Here is a 23,210-nt window from a genome sequence, read left to right on the forward strand (position 1 = left end):
ACACAGTTTCTTCATTCAGGTGGTCAGCAAACTGGTGCAAATTCGTGAATACATCGGGAAGGCCACATCCATGAGAGACGACCTGGTGGAAAAGAACGATGTACCTGCAAATGTGGAACGTCTCTCCCTTCTTATCACTCACTTGAAAGAACAGGAGAAGTCTTACCTGCGTTTTCTTCAGAAGATGTTGGTCAGTATTTCTCTCTCAGGTCTTTAGAAAGTTCTTGTTGTGTTTTATATGCCCTTTTATGACATTTATACACAAGTACTTTTCTTTCTTTTGTTTATGTTGTATAAATCCTTGCTCAGATGAATATAACAACAATTTCCGGTACTGTAGGATTTTCAGTGGTTGATGATATTCTAAATATCCATCTGACATACTTAAGAAATGGTCATGCAAATAATCTTAATCTTCTTATAGTTCTTATTATCTCTGCTTTTTAGGATGGAAACATTATTTGTGAATTAATAAACTGCAACACTGTTCAAGGACTCGTGACTACTGCCTAAATATCCAAAATAGGACTTTCTGTGTTTATGCTAGGGCTAGGCAATATATATTAAAAAATTATATCTCAATATTGTTTACAATATTCAATATATATCTCAATATGTTTGCATTTGCATTTATTAAAAAAAAAAACATGATTTTCTTTTTCCCATTTAAAAAAAAAAAAAAAGTTTAAATTAAATTTAAGCAAATGTAAAAAAAAATCTGAACCAAGTGATCACTTACTGCTTTTTATTAAATGAACACATAGGCCTATATGTAACTAGTGCAAAACAAGTACAGAAAGTGCATTCTGTCAACTTTTTAGTGCATGCAATTCACAATTTAAACTATGCAACTGGGATAATTATTTTATTTAAAAAAATGTACACGTTTTTTTTTTTAGATAAGAACATAAGTCTGTCAACTGTCTGCGGTTTTAAGAGAAGCTCTGTGACATGAAACTTTGTTCCCACTGACACTTAAAAACCCTCTTAGATGGGGAGCTAGTTGCTGAAGCACATAGCTATATATAAATGAATACCAAAGACTTTTGCACTCTCTCTGTCTATATTATGAAAACTGGTAAATATAACAGTGAAATTCCTAAATAGTAATTCCAAATGGGCATAGTCTATGCTTCTCTATTCAAACATCAGCGGACGAGTAAGTGCATTTATTCAGCGATCACAGTCTCAAACAATACAGTAGAGATCGCATGACAGAACACAGACCGGCTGAATGACGCTTTCATTAGATAACTAAACTCCAGCTTGTGAGTGTTTTCAGATCATCAATGGCAGCGCTTCCGCAATGAGGAGTAAGCATGGTTGCCAGATTGCTTTAAATAAGCAAACACCGGGAAGAAAATGTATCATTGTAACAGCAAAGCTCTGATTGGGGGATTGGCAACCACACTCATGAAAGCTCTCGTAGTAGAGGCGTGTAGAGCAGTCCGCAGTTACATGTTCCTTTTTTGAACGTTCGACGCGTTCTTTTGGGAAAGTATGCTTGAATTTGAAATATTCGATATTCCAGATATTTTCTAATTTTACATCGTCGTCAAAATTATTTATTTATATATATTATCGCTAATATTCGATATATCGCCCAGCCCTAGTTTATGCTTGTGATTGTTTAACGGTGTAACACAGACAGGTGTGATTTCTTAGACCTCTATTACAAGTAAATTTGTCAGGTAGAGGTATTTTATTTGTGGTTTTCTTAAAAAAAAAAATGAGAAAGAGGTTATTAAAACCCGACAAGTATGTAAATATCAATCATGAGTAAAACAACTAAATTTGTACATAAATCAGAAGGCCATCAGAGTGCTGCAACAGTATAATAGCTGCAAAAACAAGATGATGACAAAGTGTGGGGAAAATTGCAGGTTATATAGCTTAGTGTTTGCATTTTCTAGTTTGAGAAATATGGAACCTTGACAGAAAGCAGAAGCATATTTAGTTTGACATTGATTTCTGTCATTTTGATATGTCATGAGAGAAGAAAGGATGTTGGATTGATTGTTGTTCAGTCTGTTAAAATGATTTAATGCACAATGAACAAACATCAGTGATCAAGTGTTTGTATTAAATAACATTCACAAACATTAATGAATGTTGTTCATTAAGAGGTGTTTCAAAGATGGCTGCCGAGTGACATGACTTGACTTAAGGCTAATTTATACTTCTGCGTCGGGACCTGCGCCATAGCCTTTACACCGTAGGCTATACGGCAGTTTTCATTTATAATTCTGCATCGTTGTCCGCATCGACTTGCAGTACATATGCAAACCGCTAGTCTGCAGTGTCCACGGGCATGTTGCTTGTGTAACATCTCAGACCATGGCAAAAGCTGAAGAAGAAGCAGCTAGTCAGAGAAGCATTATAGCCATGATGGCGGCAAATAAATATTAAGTCATTAAATCATTTTTTAAAACTACAAAAGTAGACAACAATGGAACAGGTGAAGATGGCATTTTTTCCATCTCCACAAGGACTTGTACCACGGCAGATCAACATTGTTGGTCGTGGACAACTAGTGACGTATAATGCTATGTAGTATAATAAATAAGACACTTGTTATTTGCTTTGTTTTATTTTATATAAGAAGGTATAACATTAAAATATATTGAAATGCACATAAAACACTCAAAACTTAAGTACATTTGGAGATAGGGGTTCTTGCATACCAATCACAGCCCTTGTGGTCCGCGTAGTGTTGACACGCTGTTAGATTTTTGTAGTGGTGCACGTCAGGCAACGCTGTACTACACATAACCTATGGTGTAGCTACGGCTACGTTCGACACAGAAATATAAATTGGGCTTTAAAAGGACTTTGGTATTATTTGGACTTTGGACTTGGTTTATTTCTATCTGACATTCAAATTAAAATATGGGATAATATTCATAACCAAAGCTCTGAATATAAATAATATAATCGAAACTTACCTGCTTGAACTTGATCGGGGTGTTTTGTTAGTTTGATGTGTTTCCTACTTTTGAGGTCGCCTCTGCTTTTATGAAGAGGTTGCCAGGTTTTCACAACAAGGGGTCCTCCGTTAAAAATTGTGTTCCGGGGTTAAAGTACACGTGTTTTGGCATGGTTCCGCTGGTAAAATTCACATTCCAGGAGCTAAATATCACATATTTTGGGTTGTTTTTCATGTCCGCGGGTTGAACCCCGGAACACAATTTTTAACGGAGGACCCCTTGTTGTGAAAACCTGGCAACCTCTTCATAAAAGCAGAGGCGACCTCAAAAGTAGGAAACACATCAAACTAACAAAACGTTGCAACAGTGTTAAAGTAGCCCAGTTCCACGGGAAAACCCTGGACTTGACAACACTGGAAGAGGAAATTTTTCGGATAGTGCTTCAAGAAACCGGGTTGACCGGGTCCTCAGTACGAACGGTACTTAAGAAAACCTGGTACCGTAACGTTTCCATTTTTTTTTTGTACCGACTTGGTACCGAAATACCAGTTCTTTTGACAACACTAGTACATATATGTACATTGAGTGTTATCCACACAAAATTGTTGAAGCTTATAATTGCACATTTTATTTGGATTTTTTCTTTAAAATAATACATTTACACATTTAACTACAAAACAATCAGAGTAATTGTGATTAATTCTAGATCTATTGTCAGATTACACAAAATTTATCAGCAATCTCTCAGTAACCTGAATCATACCACTGATATGCAGTGTTAGGCTTTGTTTTTTGTGGCATAGGCTTGATAAATGTAACTCAAATCTAGGTCAACATGTCGTCTTTCTTCCCCTCAGCTTGTTTTTGCACTTCAGTGTGACCTCGCTCGCTGTGTACATACATTTTTGAGTGAAAAGCTCAATGAAAAATTAATATTTTCCAGGTTCTTTGTGTTGAGCTGTTGCCTTTGTTTGGTTTACTCCTTTGTATAAATACCCAAATGTAGCAGTATTTGCAAGTGTGTGCAGCTTCTAAATTGGGTCTGTTCTGAGCCCTGCCCCTCCTCCCTACGCTTTACAGGCGAGGGAAAATGAGGATGATGATGAAGGTGCCACATTGGACTCTGCAGTGGGTTCAGGCTCAGTGGCCGAGAGCACGTCTCTGAACCTGGAGCCACGCTCTGAAGCCTCCAGTGCCACTGTGAGTACTCACAAAGGCCCCTACTCTTCTTGTGATGCCTGAACAGAACATTGATCAGGATGCAACAGGCATGCAAGTTGGAATCTAGAGCTCATGCTTTGTAAGCGTAGTTGGCTACATGGATTGTTGATTCCTCTTAACAGATAGGAAATTTGTTTTATATTTATTCATTTTTCTTGTTTGACCTGTTTTTCTAGTTTGTCATTGAAGGTCATTGGTGTAGTGTTTTATAACTGACTCTTTTGCTGGTGTTTTTTTACTCCACCCCAAAATGAACATTTTGTCATTAAAGGAGCATTTCACCTGTGGGAACATTGATCTTCATTGAAAGTGGGTCATATATGTAGTCGAAATCTATTAAAACTTTCCAATTTGGTGCCTTTTTGACCGAGTTATTACAGAAAGTAACTTTAGGGCTCATTTGTATGTAAAACCACAACTCCCACAATGCAACACATTTGCACAGCTCCACAAGCCACTCCCACTAATCCAGAACACCGCTGTTAGGCTGTTAGGCGATATTGTCTACAAGACATTGAGGACACAGTTAGCGATGTATGGTATTTACGTGCCACAGTAGTAAACAATGCCACAGTAAGCTTTTTGTGCATTAAAAAAGGTACTGCACAAACAGTTTACAGTTGACGTTACGTAACTTATTAACCGGGAATCATTTCGTGATAATAATGCTTGAAGAAATTGTGTACATTTCACGAAATGAATAATAAATAAAATTGAAACACTTATTTTACAGTTAGACGTCCATTTGTGCAGGCTTCGGCTGGCGTTTCCAGTTTACCTTCGGAATTCTGAAGTATGTCTCCAGGACGCCTCTGTCCATATGCGGGGCGAAACTAGGATGGTTCACAACGCAAACATCCGTGTCCTTGTCTGCCTCAGACATTTCTTCGAGGAGAAATTGGCATCTTTGAAATTCTTGCAGCAGACGGACTCGAGCTCTGTGTCCGTAGGCGCACAACGAGAGCACACCCACCACCAGTCCGCACCAGCTCGAGCACGCCCGGGCTCCTCGGACGCGACAGGCAGGTCTCCGGCCTCGGCTGCAGCCGCCGCCTCCTGTTCCTCCATCAGCCTCAGCTGCTCTGCGCTATATTGTGGCTCGTATAGATAGCCACGAACATCTGTTTCGAGCAACAGAAAATCCTCTTCTTCCGTATCATGAGTTGTTCCTCCAGCCATTCTCGTAAATCTGACTCCATAAGCGCTTGTTAGCTTAGCTACATGGCTTCCAAACAAGATGGCGGATTTTCATTTTCGTTTCTGTAAGTTTAGTCCCACCCACTGATCTGTAATAGGCCTGTAGGGTGAGTGGGTCCCACCCCCTGGAATAATAATAAGCTAGTCTCTGTAGTCTCTACACTTTTCAATGAATTTTGACTTCCTGCTTATTATGACGCAAAATGACGATTTTTACGTCATAATAAGCAGGAAGTAAAACACTTAAATCCTTATTTCTCCCATCTCAGGGAAAAATAAAGGGAAAATCCATGATCATTATAATATATGACTGGGTTTCTAACAATACAAAGCTAAATGCAAATGGGTGAAGTGTCCCTTTAATCACTTAACCCCATGTTGTTCCAAACCCGTAAAAGCTTCGTTAGTCTTTGGAACTCAATTTAAGATATTTTGGATGAAAACCGGGAGGCTTGTGACTGTCCCATTGACTGCCAAGTACACTGCACTACACTGTCAAAGCACAGAAAAGTATGAAAGACGTCGTCGGAATAGTCCATCTGCCATCGGTGGTTTAATCTGAATTTAATGAAGTGACGAGAACACAACAACAATGATTTTATTAAACAATTCGTCTCTATGTCAGCATAGCGCCATTTTGGAGAATATCCACTGGACGCAAATAGCGTATGTTATTCTGTGTCAGCCGCGCCAAATGTAAAATATTTCAGATATTAAATGGAATGATACAATAACGTTATTAATTGGTTAATGGCCATTTTCTATGCTGTTCGGAACTATAAAATTAGATTTTGTTTCTGGTTCTGTTCCTGTCAAAATTTAGTTTGTTTCTGCTTTTCATTTTCGTTCCTTGAACCCTCAAGGTTCAGAGCCCTACTTGGAATTATATAGTTTGTTTTAGGATGAATCGACCAAAAGCCTCACAAGGAAAAAAAGTGCTTTAGAGTTTTATTATTTGTCCATGACCGACTATTTTGGGGTTCAGTACTTGGAGAACAGCTTATTCTGTGCATTTATAACTGCTTCACCAAATGTCTTTAAATTGTGTGATGTGATTATGCACCACAGGCTCAACAGTACGCATATTTCCTGCTAACCTGTGGCTGGTTTCATAAGCTAGTTCTTTTCTTTTCTGTTACATAAAAGGGTTGCACTAATTTGAAACTGAAAAATGTTCCCCTTGTAACTAAACTCCTTATCAATTCTTGTATATGCAGGGTTTCCGCAGGGCCATAAAAAGTCATAAATTTAGCAATAAGAATGAAAGGCCATAAAAAGTCATAAAAACATTCGGATTTTCCACACAAGGTCATAAAAAACATTTAGCCACGTCTTAAATTGATATGCTAGTCCATTAATTTGTTCTTCCATCAAAATGCGCTCGCAGCGGCAACGGCATTCATTTGTTTCGCCTTTTGTAGTTCTATATGAGGAATCTGGGTGGTATCACACTGATATCACAGTGTTCCAGAACTACAAGGTCCATGCGGCAGCATACAGACTTGTCAGAAGGACTTTCACAGAAACCCGCGCGAACTCCGAACATACTGTATCATACTGAGTCACTGCTTAGCTTAATTGAAATCATCCTGGCTATCACAATGGGAAACTGTACCTTTAACGATCTTTAGCTCGAAGACGGTGCGTTTAGTAGCTGGCTCAAGCCCGTCGCTAACAATTGGTATCAAGCATCCAAACACAAGATGCAGAAAAGCTGAACTGAGTAGCTGGTTATTCGCGCGCTGTGTTCGGTGCGGAGAGAGAGCCGCGTATCACGGACAGTCCCTCTTGCACATGAACGAACAAATACTAATCGCAGTTTTGAAAAAACTAAAGGATGTGAAAGAGCCCAATTCAGTACCACGGTGTTCTGGTGTTCAGGGCTCACGCAGAGAAAGGCGTCTCAAAACGCTTGTACACCGAATTTGCTTCTTTTTGCTCTTGTGCCGACAAATACATACAAAATATGTCAAAATACCCGCCTTGGAAAGTATGCTCAAAAACTTTTTTTTTCAGTTATTTGTCAGTTATTTCTTAAGTAAAAGTAAACAGTTGAGGAAAAAGATGCGTTCATCGTCTTTTAAAGTGACCGCGCCTAATTTAGCTACTAGCTGCTGTAATGTTTATCCAAGAAAATGAAAGAAAAATCACTCACTGCTCTTGACTGAATTACTTTGTAGTTTTAACAAGAATTTATGCACAGTCAAACCAAAAATTATCCAGACTCTAGATATAATTTTTGATATACATATTTTACTAGTAGGTACAGGACACTAATAAATTTATGTGAGTGAGTATAAGCAAACTGTGACATATTATACCCAAAGAATCTTCATACAGTGAACTACTAGTGAAATAGATGGATATAATTGTTTTATCTATCTATCTATATATAAAATTGGGAACAAAAATTATTCAGCACCTTATAACGCACCATGCATTGCTTATGTGTTTTTTTTTCTGAATTGCTAGTGCAACCTTTTCACACCACAGTCTAAAACAAAATGAAGCATTGCTTGGTAATTGGTCAACAAAGTATTGATAGTTGTGTAAATATAGTCATAATAACAGTTGTCTTTAGTTTTGGTTGATTGTAATCCATTACGTACATTTCTATAAAAGTTATGGCATTATCAAGACGAATTTGTTCTGACACAGTTTAACTATAAGTTCTTGTCATATTTTATAACCATTTTAGAAGCAATAGCAAATAAACAGATATAATGTGAAAAATGTTCAAGGTGTCTGAATAAATTTTGGTTTGATTGTATATTTCATTTTTACATTGAAGACTATCCAGTGCTATTTTACATTTGATTATTCGGTTTCTGTACCTGGACACCTACAAACTTAAACCTCTTAAACTTAAAAAAAAAATTAAACATTGTGTAAATAATAAAAATAAATAAAAATGAACGAACATACAAATTAAACTATTTCAAACAGGGCCCACTGGTACAACGTTCAGCGGGGCCCCCGCAAACCCCAGCTACGGCCTGCCTGTGGGTGTTGAATACTGTGACCAAACACCAATAACACTTGTTATTTTGGAAAGTAATGCCAAAAAATAATTGTTAATTTACAATGTTACAATTGTTAAGTGTTCCTGTGTTCTTGTTATTCTAAAGAAAAAGAAGGTGAACGCTTCAGTCTCTTAATCTTAAGAAATAATAGAATAACTCTTTAAATAATAAAACTTGTTACTTTCAATGAGTCAATAATAAAAAAAAGACTTTTGAAAGGAAATTTTAATGACTGAAGTTATTTCTCGTAATTCGTGTAGGTCATAAATTCAAATCCTAATAGTCATAAAAAGGTCTTAAAAAGTCTTAAATTTGACTGATTAAACCCTGCAGAAACCCTGTATATGTTCTTGAAAGTGACAGTTGAGTCGGCTGGCCTGAAACTTTCTTACACCCTGGGCCTTGGTCAGCAGAAAAAATCTATTGTTGAGCCCAGGCATTAGCTGACTGTAATGTCTCTAACAACCTGCAACCTCAGCATGTTGTTGTTTTTACATAGTTCCACAGGTTGATACTAGTAATTTGTCCTCATGATATTTTTCTCTATCCTTCTCAGGGCCATGGTGTGTGTGGAGAACAGAAAGAAGAGCTAGAGAACATGAGAAAGCAGCATGATCTACTAAAAAAGATGCTAGAACAGCAGGAACAACTCAGAGCACTACAAGGCCGTCAGGTGGCACTACTGGCCATGCAGCAAAGCGCTGAACAAGCCATAGCAGTGATGGATGACACTGGTGCGGGAAAAGATTTACTTCATGCTGCTTGAAGTTAGAATTGTTTCCATTATTTTTGACATTGTTTTTGCATTACAGTTGTTACAGAGACTACTGGAAGTGTGTCTGGAAGGAGCATTACCTCAGAGCTCAATGATGAACTCAACGATCTTATCCAGCGCTTTCATAACCAACTGCATGATTCACAGGTACACACACACACGCACACACACACACACACACACACGCACACACACACACACACACCTAAGCCTGATTTTTATTTATTTAAATTGATGTGTAATTTAGTTTCATTGGAATTCAACAGACAAAAGTATGTTAATATGTGAAATATTTATTTTTTGTGCTCTAGGCTTTTAAAATCTCATATGGTAAATATTAGGTATAGAATAATATTATATGTAAAGAGAGAGAGAGTGACTGCGTTGCAGTTTGACATTTCAACATCTGTGAGTGAAAACAATTGTTGAATGACGTGGTTCCAAAAAAGTTCTATTGTCCTAACTAAATAATATAACCACATCACATGGCGTAGCATTCAATTTAATGTTTAACTACTGTGACATTTAAAAAAAATTCTCTGTTCCTTAATAAAACAAAACCTAACAACTAAATTTCTATTTTTCTCTCTCAGTCTCAGACGGTCCCTGACAACCGACGACAGGCAGAATGTCTCTCTCATTCAAGAGAGGTGTGCCGATCACGCACTACCCATAATTCCAGGAGTCAGTTGCCCTCCTCTGCCCCACTAACTACTGCATCAACATCCTCCAGCACTAAACTCACCAAACTGCAGGAACTACAGGACAAAAAGCAAACCATGGACAAGATCCTTCAGGAACTACACTCCCTTAGAGACCAGACCCTTAACAACAGTTCATGTAAGCCCCCTCACACAGCAAATGTTGTTACTATGAGCCTTTCTATTTTTAATAAGCCTGATCTGTAAATCTGTTGTTGTGTTAAGTCCTTTTGATGCAGTTGTATGAAAAGTACTGTTACTGAATAAATAATGTATTTGTGTTTCTTCAGGTCAGAGTGTCAGTCAGCGTGGGACACTCATGGGCATGTCAGAGCGTCCCTATGTATTGGGTAGAGAGGGAAATGGACCACGTCCAGTGAGGCAGAACTCTTCCTCATCTTACACGCATATAGATGATAACCACCCTACTGATAAACTCAGGTTTCTTTATTAATCTTATTTGATTGATGAACTGATTTTTTTTTGGATCGTTTTGTTTTTTGGTAATTTTTTGTAATGCAGCGTATTTTATTTCTGTTTTGTCACTTAATGCAGGAAACTTAAGGAGGTGCACAAGCGTTTGAATGAACTAAGAGAGCTTGTTCAGTATTATGAACAGACATCAGATATGGTGGTGGACACAGTAAATGAGAATTTGAAGGAAGATGATGATGAAACAGAGGACGGTTCACTTTTTGAGGCCATGTTTGATTCAGAGCAGGAGAACCATGAACCAGTCACTAACATCAGGTACAGAGTAGTCACTTGAGTACAAAACTTGTGTGCACAGTATTGAAAGTTTGATGGACAACAGCATAATCATTTAAATACTGTTTTGAAAGTGTTGGCTACAAAATGTAAACATTTATATGCTAACATGAGACTGTGTGAGAATTTTAGAATGGTCCACTCAGCGATACCAGTGTACTAGAGTGACTAGGGCTGGGTTGACAGTATTAATTAATTGATTTTAATCAACCTTCATTTTGATGAACCGAAATCAGTATTTCCCATACACTGGTTCATTAGTGGCGGCTCGCCATAATATCAACAGTGACCGCCACCAAAAGATTTTCTAAAAGGCTTTGACTTAATTGAATAAACATGATCTCTGCACGTTACAGTCAAAACGCGGTGCTGGTGTTTTATATGAACCGACTGTCTTCAGAAAAGTTTGTGTAATTTTTATTTCATCTTTCATATAATTCCTAATAGCTTTCATGAACGCAATGCTGTTTTGTGTACAGCTTTTACTAGGAAACTGCTTTTTCTACTTCTCCAAAAACACCTCCTGATGGCAGTAGGGATATGCCGGTATAAAATTTTCATGTTGCGATTAATTGCTTGTATATATCTCGCGATATTACTCCTTGAGGAGTATCTTGCGATATCTATAAAAAGTTGATTTTGTGGTAAAACTTTTGATAGTGCTAGCATTATATTGTTCGGTCTTTTATTGCATGTGAAGTTTGTTTGGGTTTCATTTTGGAACACATATAAAGTCTGACGCGCTTTGTGTTACACTGTTATCATTTACAAGCGTGGAGCGTGTCTGCATCTCAGCAGCTCAGTCCACCAACTCTTCCTCTGCATATGCTGTGAGTTTGGGTTGCTTAACATTTATTTGTGAAAACGGTGTGCGTTATCTGCGTTATTACTAAAGTATATCAGATTACCCAATTGGCACAATAATCAGTATTACTTGATTACTTTACTATTTATTAAAATACTGTCTTGTTCTAGTAAACCAAGTATCTGTATTTTGTCTCATCTCATGAGCTAAGTGTACTGTCACACCCCTAGTGTCTGCGAGCATGATAGCTCATAACTTTCCAAGTGTATGATGAAGCTTTTACTCTTCAGGTGAATCATATATTCATAAAAAATAAAATTTCATATTCATTTATTTATTAGAATTTGAAAGATAATGATATTGTGATCTCTGATTTTAGTCCTTAATTCCTTTAAAGTCCTGGAATTTCATTGTGCAGTTTCTCTACGAACCATGGGTAGAACCCTCATTCGACCGCTCTAAACACACAGATGCATCTGCCATCTAAATAATAGGGAATCTACATATACATATCTATGGTTGGACCTGCATGAATGGTCATTAGTTTTTGGTTGTGTTGTGTAGATGGAGATTATTTCTGAAACGCAGTGAAAACGTCAGTGTAGATGAGGATCGTTTTCATTTTAAAACGTAAACACACAAGTGTAAACGGCCAGAGAGTGAACGTGTTTTCATTCAGAGCATCGCACACGTTCTGCCATGCCCTTCTCATCTGTGCTTGTTTACATTACAGTGCAGACACCTCTCTGATGCATCTCTTGTTCACATCAGAGTACACACAAAAACAGTGGTGTTGTGCATTGTGACCAGTTGATGGGAAAAGTATTCTTAAAATGCATTCATAATTTTGAATGATTTTTAAATAAATAATTATTCTTGGTATTTTGAAGTACCCACGATAATGATATTGTGCATGTTCATTATCATGATGTATCGCTTTACCGAATACCACAGATGTATAGTTGGCAGAGAATGAAATTGCATTTTCAGTAAGCCTGTCTGCTGTTTTATATTTACATTACATTCACTTGCACACACACACACACACACACACACACACACACACACACACACACACACACACACACACACACACACACACACACACATACACATACATAATTTGTAGCCCAGTAATCACATTAAGCTTTGGGCTTTGTTACTTTTTATATAAAATTTGTATGAAATTATGAAATCTCAGCTTTTAAATTCTGTTAATTACCATTTTGACACATTTGATGTGGCATGACAGATGGCTGTAGCCACCTCAATTTAAGCTGCAACACTGAGCACGTGTAGCGATCATCTATATCTCTTTACTACTAGTTATAGCATAGAACAAACATCTGAATGTATGAGGTATAATACAGAGCAACTTGCTGAAATGTATTATGTCTCCTGTAAGGAGTGTCTCAACTACTGAAAGATCCTGTGTCCATAGCTTGCCCATAGCTATTAATTCAGTATATTCATTCAATTTTTACCTAACTTAGTAATGCGTGTTAATAATTGTCATGAAAATACGTTTTTATGAAACACAATTCAACAACGAATTGGAGTAGAAACAGAGTTATATAATTAAAACGCTGGTTTAAAAACTGCCTCATGTTCAATTTAATTTGTATTCAACTAATTTTTATTTTGTTGATCTAAAAATCTAAAAATTGCAATTAAATGTAATATTTAGGAAAAAATATGTTTTGGATTCTGTATTTAATTGAAAACATTACACATTATAGTATGCATCAACTGACAGGGTTAGCTGTAGAGTTTACAGCATTAATTGAGAGATTGTTTTCATTTAGAAAAATGTAATCGTACTGTACCTGATATATATCCAGAAAAATTTATATCAAATCAAATTCATGAAATCTGTGTCAATACCCAGCTTTAGTGTCTTGCAAAAAGAAAAATGACCAGAAAAAGTCTTTGGTCATGTGCCGTTCCAAAACATTGGCAGTCAGCGTGGGTGGTCCAATCTTGAATATTTGTCTTCTCAGTGCATCATCTTTGTAATTTAAAGGATACACTTTGCCTCTGCTTCTGTGAGAATTGTCCTGTTGAAGGAATCCGAAAATAACTTCCTGCTTTTCAGTTGTTGTTAATTGAGGGCAAATTCTAAATAAAATGTTTTATTTAGGTTTCTTGTAGCTCTAGTGGAAGAGCTTTGCTATACCAAGCGCAAGGTTGGGGGTTAGAATCCCAGGGAACACATGTTAGGAGAAAATTGTTAGCATTGAATGCAATGTAAGTCGCTTTGGATAAAAGCATCTGCTAAATGCATAAATTTATTTCCATAGAAATTCAGCCCAACCACAGACTCAGAGTAACTGGATGGACATGAACAGTTTGGGGAAAGCTCACAGTGCCTTCAATAATAGAGATGGCCGTCTGAACACAGAATGTGAAATCAACAACCGCTCAGCAGCCAACCTCCACAGTCTCAACGTCCCTTCAGTCATAGGTCAGACCTCACAAGCTTTCAAATCTAGAAATAGTCACTGTAATGCAATATGTCAACACAATCGTTCTTTGTAGAAAATTATTGACCTAAAATCAAAAACAAGCTGTGCTGACAAAACTATCAACCTATTAACTATTTATTATTTTATTTGCATTATCACTTTAGAATGTCAATTCAATCGGGACAGGCCTTATGATGGTGTTAAAGATGAGGATGATGATGATGAGGCACTGGAGGATGATGATGGGGCAAGAGGAGGAGGAGGAGGAGGAGGAGGCAGAGACAGTGACGGTTCAGGCTACAGTCGTAGAAGCAGTCTAGGTGGTGACACAGATTATGCTCAGAAAGTCCGTCGTCTTCAAACAGCCAAACAGAAACTCAGACAACTCCAAGAACTGGTGGCCATGGTGGAGGTGAGAGCCTGGAGCCATGAGGCTGATATGAGGTTTCTGCTAATTCATAATGCATAGCTGGCAACCTCTATACAGACTGCTGAGAACATCACATCTGTCAAGAAGCAGCTAACAACACTTTATTCTGTAGCTTGCTTCCTAATCAAGTTGTTTATTATTAAACCTATCATTGTATGTTATGAAAACTGTTGGCTCTTGGATGAATTGCCTCTGTTCTTTTTTTCTAAGTTATTTTGGATGAAAGCATCTGCTAAATGCATAAATATAATATCGATGCAAATATAGTGTGAGTGTAGCTTGTATTCAGATTCTCCTTTCTGATTTTTCTTTATTAGGCTTTCTTTTGCCAACCTGTTAAAGACTTTTTCTCCTTTTCTGTCAATGTTACTGTAGAGTGATGATACAGATGGTACTACAGCTAATGAGGATGAGGGTTTGAAACAACAACCCAATAACACCCGAGCAACAGCTCCTAGAATCCAGAGAGACATCGCCCTCTCTGAAAAGACCAGGTAAGTGTATATTTCTCACAGGGAAATTACATTTTTTCTTACATTTTCAGTTTATATTGTGTTGTTTGTAAACTTGCTTTAAGATCATGCTGTAGCGTGTTTTTGCAAAGTGTCTTTTGTTAAACAGCATGTATAATACCCGTTTGTTTTTTTTAGAGAGAAATTGTATGAGGAGAAACTCAAGCAGCAGCAGCAGGAACTAATGCAGCTTCATGAAGAGAGACAGAGACTGATGGAGATTCAGGGCAAGATACAGGACTTACAATGGGCTTGTCCTGACCTGCAGGTACTTCAAACATGAACTTTTTTTGTGCATGTTGCTCTCATAAACACACAAAGAACTGCTGAGACATTCTTATTTAATTTGATCACATCTCCTGTCAGTCATCTGTGAGCAGTAGTGTCAGTGGACAGATGAGGAAGATTCCTGCAGCAGCCTCTACTCCGGCACCATTACACTCCTCTTCCTCAGCTAAAGCCAACACTAGTTGCCTCAAACCCACCACTGAACCTCCTCCAGTTACTGTCACAGACAATGAGGTTAGTGTGCATTTGAAATGGCAGTTTTGCTTCCATTCTATATCATGTAGAGTTTTCAAAGGATTCTTCACCCAAAAATTTTAAATTGTGATCTTTTACTCTTCCTCATTCCATTCCAAATCTATGAGATTTATTTCATCTTTGAAACACAAAAGGAAACCTGAGAGATTTCTGTTCCTTCACTCAAAGTCCATGTCACCAGAACTTTTAAGCTTCCAAAAGATCATAAAGAAATTGTAAAAGTTATCCATGCATCATCAAACCTCATTGGTTCTCGCATGTCAAGCAAGCACTTTTGAACTTCCGTTTACTGTATTTACTTTTCGATTTCAGTGGAGGGACAGAAATCTCTTTAAGTTTCATTAAAAATATCTACATAAGGTTGAGTAATTGATGGAGGTTGAGGCTCAGGTGTATTCCCACCAGTAAAGTCTGCTAGTTCATTTGCTTTGGTCTGGAGCAAATACAAGGTTCGTTCGTTCATCCATTCAACTGTAGCAGAGTTCATTCGTTTTTCAGCTGGGTCTCTGTATGGTTGTTTGGTCCACATCCGAGAGCGATTTCTGTATTCACACTTGTTCAAAAAATCCATAACAAGGGGTGAAATTAAGTAAGATACAGTACATTCGAACCAAACAAGACCCTCAGATTTGTTTGCAGAAATATGAAAGTCCAAGTTTAAGTACATTTTAATAAAAGTTTTATTTTTTTTTCTATATATTTTTTGGATTAGCTTTGGTTGGAGATGCGAAGGCATCAGATGTTGCGTGAGGAGTTGAGACAGAGGCGGAAGCATTTGGAGAGTCTGATGGCTGAACAGCAGAGGAGAAGCACACTTAACGATGACACACATGAGACCCAGTCCTACAGCCGTGATGAAAGGTAACACACGGGCTTGACAACTCATGGCTTAGTGTTTCAAAATGTTTTAATATGTGCTGCGAGAATTGAATTTGTTGGTTTGCGAAAGGTGTTTATCATAATTTTTCCATCAGAACCGTGGCCACCTGGGGTGGTTCGACACAGTGTCCCCTTGCTGATGATGATGAATACTCCTCTGAGGTGGGGGCTGAGGAAGAGGACGATGATGAACATGATGAGGGAGAGGAGTCCAGTTCCACTGATGAGCTGCATGCTTGCTCCATACAAAAACAACGCAACTACAGCAGAGATGGGTAAATGCACAGGCACACAATACTATACTATACTATACATCAAACCCATACATTATTAACTGTCTTGTCAATTCATGCAGTCTGAAAGTTCACAGGGAAATAAATGCGAGTCCTTCCCCCTGTGGATCAAGGGGTCACTCTCGTCAGCAGCCGCACACTGAAAGAGGTAGTTCCAGTAGAGCCAAGCGCCAAGAGAACCTGCGATGGGCGGCTGATCTGTCTCTCTCTGAGGGCGCTGCACCTGCACACTGGCAGGAACAGATCACACACCTCCAGAAACAGCTCAACTTCAGCACTACCATGTGCCAAACCTTGCTACAGGACCAACAGGTCAGAGAGTGTACAAAATTAAAGATACATCAATGTATCAGCCAATTGTTTTAAAACAGCCACTGATCTGAGCTGATTATTTCAAAATTCAAACAATAAATGTCGCTTTGAAGCTCTTAAATGTAGTGTGACAGATCGCTGTAGTGCCTCAGTTCAGGCGGCAGTACACTTCTCTACTTGCATCAGAATGTTTGAAAGTATGTTAGAAGATACAGTAGAACCTTCTGAAATGTATCATGTCTCATTTAATCACTCAATCAGAGTTTCAGCTGTGGAAAAACCTAAATAAAACCGCTTGTGATCTGTCACACTATTTAACAGGAAAATTCTAACAGTTAATAGTATTACTGATGTACCAAATGAGAGGATTCCCTGTGCAATATACAGCATTAGTTGGTAGAAATGTTTGGTTACACTTTATTTTAAGGTGTCCTTGTTACAGTGTAATTATACATTTAAGAACTGAGCAATATTAATTAACTACATGTACTTACTATAGGGTTAGGATTTATAGTTGTTATAATAGTAAGTAAATGTAACATGTAACAAGAACATCTCGAAATAAAGTGTTACCGAATTTTTTTTCTTTAGGATAGCAAACTGTTAGATATCATTATATTGAATTGGCATTCGGAATTGGCAGAGAAATGTAATATCATTGCATACCTATACAACATTGTTTAACTTTCTTTATTTTCTTATTAACAACTTTTTTATTTCCCGTCATCTCTAGACTCTTTCATACATGCTGCAGGCTCTTCTCGCAGGCCCCTGTGGTGTTGTGTCCAATAATGTGACCTCTCCTCAAATCCCTCTTATCATGCACCAACTAAATCAGTGTTACACACAGTTGGCTTGGCAGCAGAACAATGTCAATCGGTGGGTCTTTAGACTTTAAAATAAAAAAATATAAATTGGGAAAAAATGTTTTTGTTAAGCATGAATAATGAGGCATTCACTGTAGATGCACTTCGGTTTAAAAGTTTGGGATCAGGTTTTTTGGAAGGTCCCCAAATCTGCCTTTATTTAATCTAGAAGGACAATAAAAACTGTAATATTATGAGTAGCATAACAAATTAATGTTTTGTATTTTAGTATCTTTTTAAACTGTAATATAAAGAACATCCTTTATTTGAAATAAAAATGTAAATATCATTGTCTTTTGAGAGGGTATTTCTTTCAAGAAAAAAAAAATACTGACCCCAAACTTTTGAGTGGTATTGTAGTTCTAAACTTAGAGCAAGCTTTGTTTTCATTTGTTACAACTTTTAGATTTTTATTTTCTCCTTTTTTGTAGGTTGAAACAGGTTCTGAATGATCTGTTACGGCAGCAGCAGAGTCAGTCATTGTCAGGACAACAGCAACATCAAAATTTTGGGCAGGATTCTGCATCATCATCTCTGTTTGTAAACTATCCTCCTGTGAATACACTCAATATGCCTGGATTCCCAAACTTCTCCAGTTTCCCAGCTGGTATTGCTATAATCTGTTTGTAAAATTAAGGAATTACGTTAATTAAAGAAAATTACATAATTCCATATATAAATGTTTAATTTCTAAACTTTTTTTCTTTCATTCTCTCCTTTTTTCTGGTTTTAGGCTTTAATTTCAGTCCCATATTTCCCTCTTCAGTTGGAGATTTTCAGCAGAACCAGGCCGGTTCAGATCAACTGCATGATCCAAACATATCCCTTAAAACAGAATACATGAGTTTCCCTCCTTCACTACCAAGATCTCCATTAAATAAGGCAGAGAAACGGTACAAATGTATTTCTGTATTTTGGAATAAAGTGATATATTCATAATTACCGTATTTTTCGGACTATAAGTCACACTTTTTTCATAGTTTGGTTGTCCTGCGACTTAGTCAGGTGCGACTTATTTATCAAAATTAATTTGACATGAACCGAAAGAAATGAACCAAGAGAAATGAACCAATAGAAAACATTACCGTCTCCAGCCGCGAGAGGGTGCTCTATGCTGCTCAGTGCTCCTGTAGTCTACACTGAAGACATAGAGCGCCCTCTCGTGGCTGTAGACGGTAATGTTTTCTCTTGGTTCTAAATAAATGCGACTTATAGTCCAGTGCGACTTATATATGTTTTTTCCTCATCATGACGTATTTTTGAAATGATGCGACTTATACTCAGGTGCGACTTATAGTCCGAAAAATACGGTATATTAATTGCAGTCAGGTGAAAATGCAAGAATTACCTACTTTGTGTTGCATAAATCACAAAAAGGACGAAAAACTGTGCCTAATCTTGTTAATTTTCCTCCCTTTACAGGTTTCCATCTCAGCCTGACAATGTGCCCGATGCTAACAACTCTAGCTGGTTAAACTCCTCTCTGAATCGCTCTGGTCAGAGAGCCACCCTCACCTCTGACCATCAAAGTCAAATAGAGCAGAACTCCCCTTCCTCCTCTGCTGTCCCACACCCTTCCACTTCCCGGGATCTTTCTTACATACCTGACTCCCAGGAGTCTATAAGCAGCCTTCCAGACAGGGCAGATCCAACCACTGTCACCAAGACTTTCAGAGCAGGGCGTAAGGCTGCAGCACAGGCCAGCCTGGCTTCTAGAGACAAGACTCCCAACACAAAGAGTCGCCGCAGGAGAGGCAGGGGACGAAAGAACACCGGTGTGTCTTTATTTATAATTGACATACTACAAACTTAACAGCCCATTAAAAAGCAAAGTTTATCTCAGTCACAGTAATTGAATATATGGATTTTTTTTATGGAAGTTCTTCTCACTTTCAGCATCTGTGGACAGTGACAGTGCTTCGAGTGACTCTCACTTTGATCAGGAACGAGAGCGCTTCTCTCAGGTCAGATACAAAGATCTCAACCAGGGTCTGCTTGACAAACTCACACAGGAGAAACTGGACAGCAAGACCAAGAACAGCAAGCCAAATGACCTTTCATCTGGTATGCCTTTTCATAGATTCTGCTACAGATATCATTGGATAAACTAAACTTATAATGTAGAACAATGCGAACAGTCTTGTTATACAGTGTACTCTAGGCTGCTGTATATTCTTCAACCAGAGAACCATCTGCCACAACAGTATAGCAAGACAACTGACTTTTCTCCATTCTTATTTAATTTGAACATCATATGTCGATATAATTTGAACATCTCATGTCCCCTGTCCCCTGTGTTACTCACTAATTTGAAATTTTTTTTATTTCTGTTTTTGTTCACATTTCATTTTGGGATTTGTGCTTGGTTTCTTCACAGCATATGCTTGGAGAACACCTTTTCTCTCTAACAGAATTGCATGCACTGAAGTCCCAGGTAACTCCACGTTCATCAGCTGTTTGAACTGCTAACTACTTGTTAACATTTTTTATCTGCATGTTTCCTTTGTGTCATTTCTCCTCTCCTTTCCTAAACTGCTTTGACATGCATAGGAAGTACAGTCATGGCCAAAAGTTTTGAGAATTACATAAATATTGGAAATTGGAAAAGTTGCTGCTTAAGTTTTTATAATAGCAATTTGCATATACTCCAGAATGTTATGAAGAGTGATCAGATGAATTGCATAGTCCTTCTTTGCCATGAAAATTAACTTAATCCCAAAAAAACCTTTCCACTGCATTTCATTGCTGTCATTAAAGAACCTGTTGAGATCATTTCAGTAATCGTCTTGTTAACTCAGGTGAGAATGTTGACGAGCACAAGGCTGGAGATCAGGCTGATTGGGTTAGAATGGCAGACTTGACATGTTAAAAGGAGGGTGATGCTTGAAATCATTGTTCTTCCATTGTTAACCATGGTGACCTGCGGTGACCATCATTGCGTTGCATAAAAATGGCTTCACAGGCAAGGATATTGTGGCTACTAAGATTGCACCTAAATCAACAATTTATAGGATCATCAAGAACTTCAAGGAAAGAGGTTCAATTCTTGTAAAGAAGGCTTCAGGGCGTCCAAGAAAGTCCAGCAAGCGCCAGGATCGTCTCCTAAAGAGGATTCAGCTGTGGGATCGGAGTGCCACCAGTGCAGAGCTTGCTCAGGAATGGCAGCAGGCAGGTGTGAGCGCATCTACACGCACAGTGAGGCGAAGACTTTTGGAAGATGGCCTGGTGTCAAGAAGGGCAGCAAAGAAGCCACTTCTCTCCAAAAAAAAACATCAGGGACAGATTGATCTTCTGCAGAAAGCATAGTGAATGGACTGCTGAGGACTGGGGCAAAGTCATATTCTCAGATGAAGCCCCTTTCCGATTGTTTGGGGCATCTGGAAAAAGGCTTGTCCGGAGAAGAAAAGGTGAGCGCTACCATCAGCCCTGTGTCATGCCAACAGTAAAGCATCCTGACACCATTCATGTGTGGGGTTGCTTCTCATCCAAGGGAATGGGCTTGCTCACAATTCTGCCCAAAAACACAGCCATGAATAAAGAATGGTACCAAAACACCCTCCAACAGCAACTTCTTCCAACAATCCAACGACAGTTTGGTGAAGAACAATGCATTTTCCAGCACGATGGAGCACTGTGCCATAAGGCAAAAGTGATAACTAAGTGGCTCGGGGACCAGAATGTTGAAATTTTGGGTCCATGGCCTGGAAACTCCCCAGATCTTAATCCCATTGAGAACTTGTGGTCAATCCTCAAGAGGCGGGTGGAAAAACAAAAACCCACTAATTCTGACAAACTCCAAGAAGTGATTATGAAAGAATGGGTTGCTATCAGTCAGGATTTGGCCCAGAAGTTGATTGAGAGCATGCCCAGTCGAATTGCAGAGGTCCTGAAAAAGAAGGGCCAACACTGCAAAAACTGACTCTTTGCATAAATGTCATGTAATTGTCGATAAAAGCCTTTGAAACGTATGAAGTGCTTGTAATTATATTTCAGTACATCACAGAAACAACTGAAACAAAGATCTAAAAGCAGTTTAGCAGCAAACTTTTTGAAAACTAATATTTATGTAATTCTCAAAACTTTTGGCCACGACTGTACTAAGTGTAAGGCAGGTGTTTTAATTTTCATGGCACAGAATCACGTAGATATACATTTAGAAACGGAGTTGTATAAAGTTAAATTCTATAGTCCAGTATCATTATTTCAAAACATTTGGAAATTGGGGGAAATCTGCTGTGTTATTCATAACACCATTAACATTATTATTTTTTGTTATGGATGTTTTATACCTTTGCTTTTTGAGTTGTGGATAACTGTGGATCTGAACATGGTGTTGAGTAAAAACATCTATTGAATGTTAAGTGAACATATTATTTGTGAACATTGTGTGAGGTTCAAGTACTAAAGCTCTTGCTAATGATGTACTTCAAGTTATGTAAAACATGTTTGCATGTTTATTTTTTTGTATAATTAGTTTGCATATACAGCAGTTGTTTGATCTACTGTTGACAGTAGATTGCCTGTGTTCATCTTTCATTTTGTTCTGCCCGTGTGTATTTCTTTTCTCTAGATGTAAGCAGTGATTTCTCTCTGTTTGAGGCCCTGAGAGAGACGATCTACTCTGAGGTAGCAACGCTGATCTCTCAGAATGAGTCTCGGCCTCACTTCCTCATCGAACTTTTCCATGAGCTTCAGCTGCTTAATACAGACTACCTTCGCCAGAGGGCCCTCTACTCACTACAGGTACAGTACACAACAATCAAACTTGTGCACACCTCTATAGACACAACAGGCTCACATGAAGACTGGATGGTTTTCCACAATTTCTGTGTTAATTGTGTTGGAAATCTGCAAAATGGATTTAAATGTAAAAATGAGTTCCTCAGATCTGAGAATGTTGAATGACCAGATTAGCCAAATGTACAAATCAAATGTGCAGGTGGCATGGGATGTTTATATATATATATATATATATATGTATGTATGTATGTATGTATGTATGTATGTATGTATATCTATGTATATGTATGTATGTATATATGTGTATATATATATATATATATATATATATATATATATATATATATATATATATATATTTATGTATATGTGTGTGTGTGTGTGTGTGTATGTGTGTGATTACAATAAAAAAATAACTAAAGACCATGCCAAAGGAGTTGAAAAGAAACATTTTGAGTGTGAAAAAGAAGGGTTCAATTCTGGCTTTAGTGGCAGAGGGATACACTGAGTTACATCCTTAATTTCAAAGAGAGTGGTTCATGAGAACAAGGTCAAACTGCAAACACTGGGAACAACAAAGCTACTTACTGGAAGAGGGTGAAAACGACCCTCCACTGACCAGTATGACTGCCAACTCAATCAAATGTCACTCAGCATCTTTTGGAGGATTGGTGATGATCTGGGGGTGCTTCAGCAAGGCTGAAATCAGGAACATTCGTGTTTGTAAAGGGCACATGAATCAAGCCACAGACA

General features: G+C 37.9%; 1 protein-coding gene across 8 annotated transcripts in view; it reads left to right on the forward strand.

Moving 5' to 3' along the window:
• The window catches only part of LOC132143516 (pericentriolar material 1 protein-like), a 38,517-nt gene that overhangs the window by 8,757 nt on the left and 6,550 nt on the right, over positions 1–23,210 (forward strand). For 4 of the 8 annotated variants that reach the window (XM_059553790.1, XM_059553794.1, XM_059553796.1 and 1 more), the window contains exons 5-26: positions 20–190; positions 4,008–4,127; positions 8,925–9,102; positions 9,181–9,290; positions 9,737–9,983; positions 10,135–10,285; positions 10,400–10,594; positions 13,718–13,881; positions 14,047–14,294; positions 14,688–14,806; positions 14,963–15,092; positions 15,191–15,346; positions 16,080–16,228; positions 16,342–16,521; positions 16,602–16,851; positions 17,585–17,730; positions 18,149–18,324; positions 18,451–18,610; positions 19,140–19,492; positions 19,614–19,781; positions 20,095–20,151; positions 22,288–22,460. In XM_059553790.1, coding sequence (XP_059409773.1) covers positions 20–190; positions 4,008–4,127; positions 8,925–9,102; positions 9,181–9,290; positions 9,737–9,983; positions 10,135–10,285; positions 10,400–10,594; positions 13,718–13,881; positions 14,047–14,294; positions 14,688–14,806; positions 14,963–15,092; positions 15,191–15,346; positions 16,080–16,228; positions 16,342–16,521; positions 16,602–16,851; positions 17,585–17,730; positions 18,149–18,324; positions 18,451–18,610; positions 19,140–19,492; positions 19,614–19,781; positions 20,095–20,151; positions 22,288–22,460 — 3,801 coding nt within the window. The remainder of the gene's footprint in view (positions 1–19; positions 191–4,007; positions 4,128–8,924; positions 9,103–9,180; positions 9,291–9,736; positions 9,984–10,134; positions 10,286–10,399; positions 10,595–13,717; positions 13,882–14,046; positions 14,295–14,687; positions 14,807–14,962; positions 15,093–15,190; positions 15,347–16,079; positions 16,229–16,341; positions 16,522–16,601; positions 16,852–17,584; positions 17,731–18,148; positions 18,325–18,450; positions 18,611–19,139; positions 19,493–19,613; positions 19,782–20,094; positions 20,152–22,287; positions 22,461–23,210) is intronic. The other 4 variants (XM_059553792.1, XM_059553793.1, XM_059553797.1 and 1 more) reach the window with 4 other exon arrangements.

The sequence above is a fragment of the Carassius carassius genome, chromosome 7, assembly GCF_963082965.1.
Source record: "Carassius carassius chromosome 7, fCarCar2.1, whole genome shotgun sequence".
NCBI classification, from domain to species: domain Eukaryota; kingdom Metazoa; phylum Chordata; class Actinopteri; order Cypriniformes; family Cyprinidae; genus Carassius; species Carassius carassius.